General features: G+C 58.3%; 1 protein-coding gene across 1 annotated transcript; it reads right to left on the minus strand.

Annotated features, from left to right (window-relative positions):
- Positions 1–3,405: 3,405 nt before the first annotated feature.
- On the minus strand, positions 3,406–11,968 carry MATN1 (matrilin 1). The gene is made up of 8 exons (XM_032864075.1): positions 11,860–11,968; positions 9,820–10,166; positions 7,470–7,692; positions 6,650–6,775; positions 5,752–6,168; positions 5,027–5,179; positions 4,120–4,200; positions 3,406–3,468 (listed from the first exon to the last, which is right to left on the minus strand). The coding sequence occupies exons 1-8, from the start codon at positions 11,954–11,956 to the stop codon at positions 3,419–3,421; spliced, it is 1,494 nt and encodes a 497-aa protein (XP_032719966.1). The 5' UTR covers positions 11,957–11,968; the 3' UTR covers positions 3,406–3,418.
- Positions 11,969–13,227: the final 1,259 nt, after the last annotated feature.

Raw genomic sequence — 13,227 nt, forward strand, 5'->3', positions numbered from 1 at the left:
GCACCACAAGGCCAGAAACCACTGGACGTTTTTCTATTTTATCCCGAATGCCTTGTGCATTCTTTGGCCTCTGGTGATGCTCAGTGAATGGAGAATGAAGGAGGGAAGGAAGGAAAGAATGGGGGAAGAGGGTGGAGCTAAGACAGGACCAGCTTGACTTCACAGTCCCCTGCCCCTCCCTCCCAGGCATGTGCCCTTTCACAGCCCCTCCTCCCTCCACACACTGCTCACCTTCCAGACTTGCCCTGCAGGGGCAGCCCTCAGGGCACCTGCTTAGCCACCTCTGCGGTCTCCTCCAGGGAGCCCTATGGGGCTGGCCATGCCAAGCCCTCTGTCTGGGTGCCGTCAGCATGAGTGCTAGTGAGGAGGGTGCTGTTGCCCCGTTTACTGTCAAGGAAGCTGAGGTCAGAGCGCAAAGGAGTCTGTCCAAGGCAAGGGGGCTGGGGGGGGAGGGTCTCACACCAGGACTGTTGACCCCGAACTGCTAACCTGTCCACTGTCACCTCTCATGGGATAGTTCCTGGGAGCTTGGAGTCTGACGCTTGGTCTCTGCCAGGCCAGACACCCCCAGGCACACCTTTCTCTCGTATGACTTCAAGGAAGTAGTGACAGCTCTCAGCTCTGAGTGACACCATGTGTCCCCGGGGAGATTCTTGTTGACTGCTTATTTCTGGATCATCTCTCCATTTAGCAGATGAGGAACTAAGGCCCACAGGGAGAAGGGACGGTTTGTCCAAGCTCACGCCGTGCTCCGAGCCTCGTCTCCCTGAGCCGTGACCCCCTCCCCGCACATACTGGCACTGCTCCAGGCAGAGAAAAGGCTGTCCCTGACTTTGCCTCCTGGTGGAGCTGGGAGATCAGTACCCATGACCGTGACGCAGGTGGGCCAGAGCCATGGTGCACACTCTGGACTCCAGCAGGTAACAGGTGCCCCAGGTGGCACAGTCCCCAGAAACCAGATGACTGCAGGGTCTCAAGGGACACTGGCCCCAGACGGGAACAAGGGAGGCTCTCGGGTGCTGACAGGTTTAAATGCGTCCCTGAGGCTGGGAAACCACTCGCCAGATGGCAACAATGATGCCAACTCCACTCTGGGTGCAAAATGTGGGCGGGCCCTGAGCTGAATGCCCCCCACCCATCTCACTGACACCCCATAAGATCTTCGAGGTGGTGCCAATATCCTTTGCCTTGGATGTAGGTGGGGAACTTGGAGGGGGAAAGGGGTCCTGCCAAGTTACCAGGCAGCGAAGGCATAGCGCTAGAACCCAGGATGGTCCCGCTTCAATGCAAGGGTTTCCTGGGTGTCCCAAATGGCCAAGGCAGGGAGTGTAGCCAGAGAGGGATGCCAGAGAACGACCTGCTGCAATGGATTAAAACTGGCTGCAAATTCTTTGTTGCTCTCTCCCCATGAACTGGAGTGTACCTCCCCACCCCTTGTGTTCAGCCTGGCCTAAAACTGCTTTGATCAAGAAATCAGCAAAAGGATCAAAAAATGCAGCAAAAGTCATGCAGTGCCAACATGGGGCTCCAGACCTAAAAAGCTTTCCACAGCCCTGGGCTGCCAGAGAAGAAGTTGCGTTTCCCCCGCCAGAGAGCCCCCAGGGACATACATGGAGAGAGAAGTGGAGAGAAGCCCAACCTTGCACCCCCGTTTCCCCAGGTAGCAGTCATGCCAGTGGGCCCTGGCACAGGGGAGTGAGCCATGCTGGAGGCTCCGGCCGGGTCGAGACCACCACGAGTGTGACCCCAGCCGACTCCACATGGAGCAGAAGAACGACCAACGGAGCCCAGCCAACTTGCAGAATCATGCCGGGCACAGGTGTTTTTCGGGGCGGTGGGGGGGGACGTTTTGAGCCACTAAGTTTTAGCAGGTGCAGGGATATAATTCTGTCTGCTGGAACTGTCTCTAAGGAAGACCTCTCGGGATGGTCTGAGTCTCTCATAAAAGCCTTTTAGAGGCTCCCAAGTGTGAATCTAGTAGTAACCCTAAAAATGCCCCATGACACAGAAATGGGTTCAGCAAATTACCCCAGCTCCCACTGTGGGACACCAGGGACTGAGACTCTAGGGGGCACTGCTCCAGAGGGGCCTGGGTGAGGCCGGCAGACCCCAGGTAGGGCTGGGGGAGACATGGGGTTCGGGAAACTTTCTCATGTGCCATCCCTGAGGCAGAGGGGTGCCGCCATTGGTGCCGGGGATGGAGGCAAAGCTGTAACACCCAAGGAGGGAACAGAGAGGACACCAACACGGGCATGGGGTGTGGGGCTGGTGGGGGTCCCGGGGCCAGCCTCAGTGCAGCTGGGACCCTCCCAGCATCTCTAACTCACGTACACACACTCAGCCCACCGGCTCCTGCTACAACCTAAACACTCTCTCTTTTTCCCCAGCTGGGGTGAGGGTGACAGGCGCTCAACTGGACTGTAAGTCCCTTAAGGGCAGGGACTGCATCTGTCTCGAAGGCCACCATCTCCCCTCTGCCTGCCATGGGCCCGTATTCTGTGTTTGTCTTCTGCATGCACACATGAACGAATGAATGAAGCAGGAATGAATGAATGCATGAATCGGCCTGTCTGGTGTCCCGGCTCTTCTTCTTCTTTGATGTCTTGCAGCCCTAGATTCAAGTCCTTGCTCTCCAACTGATGCTCGACTGAGCAAGTCATCTGAACACCCAAACACAGCTTCCCCATGCGTATAATGAGGGCGACTCAAGTCCACTGCAGGCAGGGCCACAGGAGAAAGAATCGAGAGCCTGTAAGGGCAGGGCAACCCCACGCCAGCTCTGGGGTAGCGGCCTTCACCCCTGTTCCCACCACAGTTGCCAGCCTGCAGGGGCCCCCTGCACCCGCCCCCCCCCCAGTCCTTCATCCCGCTCTCCAAATGACCACGCTACCTCCAGCCCCATTCAGGGCTTAAGTTAAATCATATTTCATTGTTTTTCAGAAGGCAATAGAAAAAAACAGGAAAGAGATTCACAGCACTCACAGTCAAGAAAGGGTTAACTAAAAAAATACATTTCGATTGAAGAAATGCAAACACAGTCCCTCTCACACTCACCTTTGTGTTCTCACTCACATACACGCATCCCTGCTCCAGATACACACCCACCCTCAGGCACACAGGCACACACAAGCACACTCCCCAACATGGCCACACTCCTAACACACGTACACATGCCCATGCACTCACACACATGCGTGTGCTCCCAGACACGGCCACACACCTGGCACACTCACACATGCCCAACAGGGCTGGCAGGACGGTGGGGGAGGCCTGGTGCCCTCAGGGCCTGCCCCTCCAAACCCCTGTCGCTGAAATGGCAAAGCTAGACTACACTTGGGGCTCTAGGGGACACACGCAGGTCTCAGGGGGCTACGTGGGCAGTGGGGAGACCGAGAGGCTGCGTCAGGGACAGGCGGCCTCACACGACTCTGTTCTCCAGGACGGCCAGCCGCTGGCTCACAGCTTCCAGTGGACTCAGGGTTAAGGACAGGCCCAGGCTGACCAGAGCAGGGCAGTGATGGCTATGGCACCTGCCCTCGGGACCCCACCTCCTGTGTCTCCCACCTCCCGAGAGCCCCTCTTCCAGGGATTTCTCTCACCCCATCTACAACATGTCACTGCCCTCAGAACAGTGCCTTCCCCAAAACCCAGTAGTTACTGTGCGCACTGAAGGCCCAGCCCTGCCGGGGAGCAGCTTCAGGCCTGCTGGGTCCCCCACCTGGATTCTCACCTTATCCTGACAGAGCCAGGGGGCCTGTTTTGGGCCCAGCCTCATCTGAGTGGAGACTGGGATTTGTCATGTCACTGAAAGCCTGAGAAATGGGGAGGCCACATGCTCCATGTTTTCCTGAGCACAGCTAGGACTCTGGATGGGTGTCCAAGTCTCTAGGTCTTGGCTTCTGCCTCAGTTTCTCTGTTTACCCTCTAGGAGCCTCTGCTTTTGATAGGATCAGTACCAAAGGCCTTGCCAGACTCTGTCCAGAGTCCAGCCTGTCTCCAGCAGGAGGCAGAAGCCCCACCTGCGACCCCACACACAAGGGTGTGCCTCCCTCTCCCTGCCCTTCACCCTGCCACTGCCCCCATCCCCCCCATCCCTCAGTGGCCTCTGGGAAAGGATATGCTTCCTGGTCAGGGCTTGCAGCAGCCCCTCCACTCTGGTCTGGAATTTCACAATGGACTCGCAGGCACACGGGTCTTCCTCTGGAGTGGACAGGAAGCAAGGAAAGAGAAAGGGGAAGGTGAGTGGTGGCGTGGCAGGGGGACGAGGAGAGCTCACAGCCCAGGACCAGGACTGGGGAGTCTTGGGGAAGTGCGGAGGCCTGTGAGAACTGAGAAGACAGAGACACGTGTAGGGTTCTGAAGCAGAACTCCCAGGAGCGACAGAGGGGGAGACCCCGAATGTCTTCCCAATCCCACAGAGCCCCGATAAAACCTCCAATACCAGCATCTCCACGCTGGTCACCTACTACATGCAGGACATGGTTGCTAGGGACCTCGAGGTCATCTTGCCAGCTTCACCCAACACTTTGGGTTGGAAGTCATTAATCATCCCATGTTACAAATAAAGGACCCGAGAAATGAAACCACTGGATCATGGCCCACAGGCAGTGAGTGTCACAGCAAACACACAAACCCAGGCACCTCTGGCTCTGTAATCCATACTCTCTAGCCCTGGGAGGATGGGGGAGGTAGCAGGGTTCAAATCCTGGCACCTCCGGTTATTAACAATCACTCCACCCCTCTGGGCTTGGTTTTCCTGTCTATAAAATGGGAATAATATTTCTACTAATTAGGATTGAATGATTTAATATTTGGAGAGTACTAACAACAGTGCCATTCATGTAAGAAGCATATGTTTGCTAGTTGCAAAAGTGAGAACGTCAGCCCTCCTCCTGCTTCTGCCAACTCTTGCTGCCACCCCAGCTCCTGCTTCTCCCCACCCCCATCCAGTTCCAGGATGGTTCCACAGTCTCCCCCCAGGGCCCCCGCTGCCCCTCCCATCAGTGCCCTCTCTGGCCTCACTAACCCACGCAGATCTTCTTCTGCAACCTCTTGCCAATCTGGTTGATGGTCTTGAAGTCAGCCGTGTAGAAGTAGTGCTCTGCCACGGGCTCTGAGGCGATTTCCCTCAGCTCATCCTCCACGGCATTGCCCACACCCACAGCAAACATCTTAAAGCCTGCCAAGAGGAACAAGATGCGTGACAGTGGCCATGGGGACAGGCAGCAGCATCTCAGCCTCCTGAGAAATGCCCAGGTGATCAACACCAGACACATCCTGCTGGCAGCTGCTGGAATTACTAGCACAGTGCCTAAGACAAAGACTTCCAGCATTCTGTGAAGATTCTCCCATATGTCAGGCCTGCACTGATTCCTTGGAGCTCTGTAATCTCATATACCCCCAGAACCATCCGTCTGGTGGCTATTATTATCCTCCTTAAGTAGGTGATAAATCAGAGACTCCGGCTTGTCCCAAAGTGGGGCTGCCTTCCAACAGTTGGTGTGTTCTGGAGAACATTCAACTGAAAAATTTCCAAGCCCCACCTACAAAAGGACCCTTGAAACAAACTTCTTACTTTTCTGGGGACTCTGTTGTCTCATCACAGGTAAGAAAGAGTTGAACAGACCCAGCACTCCTCATTTACCTTGCACCTGGGGTTAGGGTTTAGACTCAAGACAGACAACTTCCAGTCGAGCTGTTCCCTAGGTACCCCTGGCCATCAGTGGTGTTCCAGGTCCAGGCACCACCTACCAAGGTCCTTGGCTTTCCTGGCAGCATCATTAATGTAGTCTTGGCTCCGGCCATCGGTGAAGACAATGCCCACCTTCTGGGCCCCAGGCCTAGCCCCGCTGGACACAGTGAAGGAATTATCGATGAGATACTTGAGGGCAGCCCCAGTCATGGTGCCCTTCTCCATGTAAGACATGTTCCGCACCGCCGCCTTAATGTCCTTCTTCGTGTGGAAGCGACCCAGTGGGAACTCCTGCCGCACAGAGCTCGAGTATTGCACGAGCCCCACTTGGGCCAGTTTGTCTGACACGTCCAGCGTGTCCACGATCTGATTGATGAACTTCTTCACTAGTTCAAAGTTCTCTGGACGCACACTTTTGGATCCATCGATGAGGAAGACCAAGTCAGTTGCCAAACTGCCACCACCGCCACTGCAGACTGGGAAGGGTGGGAAGGCGAGGAGATGAAGCTTAGGAGCCCGTCGTTCATCCTGACCACAAGTCAGGAACCCATCACACACCTAGCTCTATATTGAGATTTATCCCACCCCCTTTTGTCCTCAAAACTCCCTCTAGAAAGCCAAGTTTCCTGGTCTCGTTTTATAGCGTTGGAAGCTAAAACTCCAAAAGCCGTAAAATCGTACAGCTCAGAAGGAGTGGCGCTAAGATTTGTACTCAAGACTATGTAATTCCTTCCACCATACTAAACCCACCATCCACTGTGAAAAAGAGGAACAAAAGTAGAAGATAACTTTCTGCAGACACCAAGTTCTAGGAGACATCTACCACTGTTGCAGACTGGCCCAGAAGCAAAGAAGCAAAGTGCAGAGAGGCTCAGATGGGCTTCCTAGAGAGTGGCCAAGCCCCATCCCCTCCCCTCCCCACCTTCCCCAGGGCTTGCCTGTGTCCAGCCCACTGACCATTGCAGGTCTTGCCGTCACTGTTCAGGGTGAAGCCCTCCCGACAAGCGCAGGTGTAGGAGCCTGGGGAGCTGAGGCACACCTGCTCACAGTCGTGGTCTCCTGTGGCACACAGGTCTGATACCACTGTGGGGACAAGAGAAGACTCAGAATCTAACGGTCACAGGGCCTTGGACATCTCAGCCAGGGTAGCCCTTCACACACTCAGGGAAACAGACCATCCACTGGCTGAGGTCTGAGCCCCACACTCTCAGCCCCCGGCCCCAGGCTGACTCTCTCAGCCCCGCCTCCCGCCCTATTCAGCTCCGCCCCGTCAGCCCCTGCCCTGTCCATCTCCGTCCGGCCCCGCCCCGGCCCGTCCCCGATGCAGACTCAGTCCCGCCCTGTCCAGTTCCAACCCCGATCGATTCTCTAGTCACTCCCCCATCCCTCCCTGCTCCCTGCTCTGACCCCACCCCGACGCTCAGTCCCAGCCCTGTTCATCCCCATCCATCACCCCTATCCCTCCATGCCCCCAGACCCTAACCCTACCCCGACGCGGACTCAGCCCCGCCCTACCCAGGCCCACCCTGTCTAGCCCCGCCCCGGTCGACTCTAGCCACGCCCCCACCTTGCCCCTTCCCTGGCCCCGCCCCGGCGCTCAGTCTCGGCCCTATCCATCCCCGTCCGCCCCGCCCCGGTCCCACCCCCGAAGCTCACTCAGTCCCGCCCCGATGCTCTCAGCCACGCCCCCGCCCCTGCGGTTCGGCCCCCACACCAGCTCCCCAGCACGCTCCCCGAGACCCCGCAGCCTCGTCCATCGCCGCCCCTCCCGGCGCACCGCAGAAGGCCTCCTGGAACTTCTTGGACAGCTTCTCGATAACGCTGTAGCTCTCCACGTAGTCGACGTGCTCTTCCTGCGGCTCACTGGCGATCTGCCGCAGCGTGGCCTTGTCCACGCGGCCCACGCCGATGGCGAACAGCTCGATGCCGCTGGCCCGGGCCCGTGCAGACACGTCCCGCACGCTGTCCTGGGGCCTCCCGTCTGTCACCACGATGGCCACCTGAGACACGCGGGGCGCGTGTGAGGACCAGGCCTCCCTGCCGCGCTGGACCGGACCGCTCAGCCCTCCACTAAGCCCGCGGGGCCACTGGCAGAAGAGGACCCTGAGGTCCGAGGGGCAGAGCGGCTTGCCCAGGTCACACAGCTAATCCACACCAGATGGATCTGATTCCCCGCCAGGGTTTTGCCCCAGGGAGGGGAACCTGACTAGCAAAAGAGAAGACAGGTTTCCTCGCACTGCAAGACATGGCTGAGATGTTCTCCCATCTGACTAGGGCCTGTGGGTGTCTCCCTCCTCGGGCAGGCCGCAGCTCTGATAATCTGAGGGCGGGACAACGTCTCCCTCCTCAGACTGAGGCCTCTGAGGACAGGGCCCGGCAAGCGGGCCCGACACCATGCAGTTCTGCCCTTTGGCCAGCAGAGGGCAGGAGAGGCTAATAAATGGCGGCTCTGCCTCCAGCCTGGCCATCCTTCCCCTCCAGGCCCTGGGAGGGGGCTTGATCCCACATAGATGGCTCCCTCTTCTCCCTCCGTTCCCCAGGATGCTACATTTCCTTTCCGTAGGAGAGAACACTGTCTGCTCCCCTCCCACAAGTCTCCCCTGTTTGTGCCCTGGGAAGGGGCACAGAGGGGACCCTGGTGCTTGGCCTAACCTCACCACGCCCACCTGAGCCTGCCTGGAGGCCAGGGTCCTCACAGCGCTTCTCTGCTTCTGACCTGGATCTGCTTCTGATTCCTGGGTCCCCACCCTCAGCCCGGGGCCCCAAACCCCTGTCTTGGTGACCCGTAGTATGGTGGTTGGAAATGTCGTTCACCTTCCTGAGTCATCTAGGAAGGGGAGGGATTGTTTCCTTATCACTGTCGGGGACCCCTGGGGAGTGATCTTGCACTTGCCTAGCTGTGACTATCCACTGCCACGGGCTGCCCCACTCCCCGAGACCCACTGTCTCCCGGAGCCCTGACTATCCCTGTTCAATCCAGCCTTGTGACATTGCACCCACCTTGTAGGGGCCTCCCACAGGTGGATTCCAGGCCGGACAGCCCAGGTCTGGGGGCACTGTGTCTTCATGTGCCTACCTCAGGCCCCTAACTGGAGGTGTGACACCTATAGACACCGCCACCATCCCCTTCACCACCTCTCTCCATTAGGATCACCCCAGGTCACCACAGCCTGTCAACGACCATGACCATCAACCTCACAGCAGAGCTTGTCAAGGGCCCCCACAGAGGACGACCAATAGGCTTAGCCTAACAGACTATTTCTTTGAGGGCTGTAATGGCCGGGATTATGGCCTATCCTCTGTAGATGTTCCTACTGCTTATTAGCTGGGCAAGACACTTGGGCCTCTGTGCCTCAGTTTCCTCATCTGTAAAATGAGGTCACCACCTTCAAGCAGGATTGGGTTCCTTCGGCACTCAGATGTCAGGCATGGCCTGCATGGGGGTCAGAAAGTATGTCACTGAGGCTGAGGGCCTGGGAAGGTAAAGGCTGACTCCTTGGGGCTGTTGAGGGCTAGGAAGGAGAGGTGTGGGCACTGGTGGGCAGACCACCGGGATGCAACCTCTGACCAGTCTCACGGGCCCTGGGCTGTGCTGGGAAATCCTGCTGTGGGGACCAGGTCTGTGAACTCCTTGGCACCTGGCCTGGAGCCCGTACTGACATCGGCTTGGGGCACATCACCTCATTTTTCCAAACCCCTGCCCTCGGAGGCTTATTAAATAAAACTGAGCTAGCCCTTCCATGGGGCTTGGTGGGTCCGTGCCCTGTTCCAAGCACACTGTGCAATGGACTTCACAGAGGCCTCCTGACAGTCCCTCAAAAACGAGTTGCATCATTGTGGTTTAGACGTGAAGGGACTGACAAGAAGCCACACGTGCTGCTCAGGGTGACAGCTAGTCCAGGGAGCAGGGTGGAGGGCAGGCACCTGGACTGCCTCAATCGGCCCCAGGGAGCCAAGGTCCACCAATCTGAAAAAAATCAAGCGCGCTCCAGATTGAGGTCCTGCGGTCAGAGGGTGGATAAAGATGGCTTCAAGGCCCAGCTCTGCCCCTTGGCTTCTCTGGGCCTAAGACACAACCGGAAGCGGGTTTGGGGAATCTGGGAGGGCAGGAGGGGTGGGTAGCGTACCTTGCTTATGTCGGGGGACCTGGCCCGACCCCCCTCGGTGTCACTGAAAGCTTTGTTGATGGCGAACTGGATGGCCAGGCCCGTCATGGTCCCCGTGGACAGCGGCTGGATGCGGCGCACGGCCCGGAGCAGCGCGGCCTTGGAGTCGTGGGCCCGCAGCGGGAATTCCTGCTTCACAGCGCTCGCATAGTTGACCACGCCCACCTGGGTGGCATTGGGCCCCACATCCAGAGACTCAATGACCTGGGACAGGAACACCTTCACCTTCTCGAACTCCACGGGCCGTACACTGCGTGAGCTATCCACCACAAACACCAGGTCCGTGGGCCGGGTCCGGCAGAGATGCCCTGCGAGGGGGGAGGGGAGGGAGAGGGCCAAGAACAGGGGGCGAAGGTCAGGGGCTGCTTAGACCGAGACTGGAGGCCCCGGGCAGTGTAACCTGAAGCTGGGCCAGGCCAGCTCGGGCCTTCTGGCAGCATGTGGACACCCGTGGCTGGACCAGCTTCTCAGCCCCTTGGGGAAGACAGAGGCTCAAATCTCAGCCCCAGGGAACTCACTGTACCTCCCTGAGCTCAGTTTCCTCATCTGTACAATGAGCTGACAGTCCCCTCTTTACAGAACCCTCAGGGCTGAGCAGGAGTGCGTGCAAGGTGCCAGGACAGGGCTAGGCATGCAGCTGGTATCCAGGGGGCGGCAAAGGAGACGACAGACTTTAAGACACTTCTCAGGCTGTGGCCCAGAGTGGCTGCCACGGCCACGGCAGAATTTCTCCTGCGGGGGCGGGGGTGGGGGTGGGGGGAGGGGCACAGAGAACAGAGCCGCAGGGCCCATCAGCTTGGTCTCTTTCATCTCAGCATCAAAGCCAGCCACCCAAGGGGACCCAGTTTTCCTCAGCCCTGAGGAGTCTTCTGGCTGGTGTCCATAGGCAGGGAAAGGGGCAGGGATTCCTCGTGGCCACCGTGCCAGCCTGACCCGATGGGTTCCTAAGACACATCCCCATGGAGGCATGACTTTCCAGACACCCCAGCAAGCAGTCCCATGGGCTGGGACGTGCATGAAGCTGGAATGAAGCAGAGTGAGGTTCGAATCCCAGCTCAGCACCCCCTGTGGCCCTGGGCAGCTCACTGCACCTTAGCCTCAGTTTCTCATCTGTCCAGTGGGGAGAATAAGGCTCACTGCTTGTTACTCTCACTGGCCTGACTCTGCAGCCAGGAAAGGCTCAGTACAAAGGCCCTCCTCTCTGTGCCCCAGAACTGAGCAGAGCCGCTCCCAAGAGAGGATACAGGAAGGCTCAGAAAAGGAAAGGGGTCCTGGGCTGTCCCAGCCTCCCAGCCACAGCGCCCTAGGTATCAGAGCTCCTCAAGGAACCTTAGAAATGACCTTGCAACCGCACCCTGGTCCCTACTAGTTAAGGCTACACACGGGTAAACTGAGGCCAAGAGAGGCTGAGGGAATTAGCCACACCATGGAGCAGTGCATCAGGAACCAGGAGAATGCCCATCTCCAGCCTCAGTTTCCCCATCTGTACAGGAGGAGCTGGGCATTCTGGGACTCGGTGCCCAAGGCAGAAGCTCTGGGAGTGGTACAGCAGGCAGGAACTCACACCCGGTGAGGCTGGAGGGGCTGGGGAAAGGGAGATGGAGTCCTGGTCACCCCAGACGGAGCGTGCATCCAGCCCTGGGCTTGGTGCAGCTCCAGTTTCTGTCCTCAGCAACCCACAAGACTGGCCTTGGCAGCATGCGTGGTCCCCGAGGGAGGCCTGGGAGCTGAGGAGCCCCAGGGAAGGCTGTGAGGCTGCAGAGAAAGGCCCACTCCTTTCCCTCAATAGCACAGACCGAGGACCATCCCTGTTCTGGCCCTTATGAATGTCACCATTGCTGTCGGCTCCCGGGCCAGCCTGCTGTCCTCCTACCCCCTTGCCTCCCAACCCCTCAGCACCCCGGCCCATCCCATACCCCATTTAACCTCTGCTCCTCTTGGCCAGGCTGCTGGTCAGAGGCCGCTCACCCTATGTCCCCCACCTCACATGGACCCCCTCACCTCTGGCCTGGGGGGCAAGGCCCAGTGTGCACAGGGCTTGGAACAGCAGCAGCAGCAGGCCACACTGCAGGAGGCCAGTGCCAGAGAGGAGCCTCATGGTTCTGGCAGGGCAGGCAGCAGCCGGCACAGTGCTGGGGGCCAGTGGGGTCCCGGTCTTATCAACCTCGGCGGCCGGGGGGCCCCCACTGACATGGGGGCAGCTGCCTGGGGCCCCTAGCCCCCTTGGGGGGCGTGGCCCAGGCTGAATGGAGGTGTGTGTGCCCAGAGAGGGAGGGAGCCGCCTGGCCTGGGCTCAAGAGGCCCCTCTGACCACAAGGGCTCCTTTGCCTGCAGAAGCAGACCTGCTGCTGGAACTCAGGGAATCTCAGGTGGGTGGAGGGCAGCTCCGCCAGGGGTTGGAGCCTGCCCTGACCCAGAGCTGCTGCTCCAAGCCCAGGGAAAGCCAGCCCAATGGTCTCGAGCCCTGCACCCTTGCCCCACACCCCACCCAACCCCCACTCACACCTCCATCAGTTTCCTTATCTGGCACTCCCCCTGCTCACCTGGCCTGTCCCCTACCTCCCTGCCTCCCCGCCGGGCAGCCACACCTGGGGTCCCCGAGAGGCCCTCCAGGGCTTTGTACCAGCAGGGTCATCTGCCCCAAACGCCCCTCCCTCCCTTTCATGCTCTGACATGTGTGTGCAGGGCAATAGAGGACGGGTAGGAGCACAGACCTGAAGCCAATTACCCAGGTCTGCTACCTGTGTGACCATGGGCCAGTTGCTTCACCTCTCTGATCGCACCTCCTAGGGTGGGTAAGAGGAGCAGAGTTATAGGAACAGTCTCATTTAATTCCCTTGACAACCCCGTGATGCAGCTACTATTACTACCCCCATCTTCCAGAAGAACTGACAAACAGGGAGATGAAGTAACTTGTCTGAGGTCACGTTGCCAAGAAGTCATTGTCAGGGGCGCCTGGGCGTCTCAGTCCCTTAATTGTCCGACTCTTGGTTTCGGCTCAGGTCATGATCTCAGGGTCGTGGGATCGAGCCCAGAGACAGGCTCTGTACTCAGTGGGGAGTCGGCTTGAGATTTCTCTCTGTCCCCCTCCCTCGCATGCCCTGCATAGATGTGCATGATCTCTCTCTCTCTAAAATAAGTGAATAAATCTTTTTTTTTTTTTTTTTTTTTTTTTTTTTTTAAGTATCATTGACAGAACAGGGCCCCAGGCCAGTGCTCTCAGCCACCCTGCTTGCTTGGGTGTAGCTTGGTGGAGGTGCCTTCTCCAGGCCCACCTCTCCCTCACTTCCCCAGGATTAGGACCCCCTTCCCGTGCTTCTGCCATTGTGTGTCTCACCCATGAGCTGTTAAGAGTCTGACGGATTCATC

Source organism: Lontra canadensis, unplaced genomic scaffold, assembly GCF_010015895.1.
Source record: "Lontra canadensis isolate GAN:19392208 unplaced genomic scaffold, GSC_riverotter_1.0 scaffold25, whole genome shotgun sequence".
NCBI lineage: Eukaryota > Metazoa > Chordata > Mammalia > Carnivora > Mustelidae > Lontra > Lontra canadensis.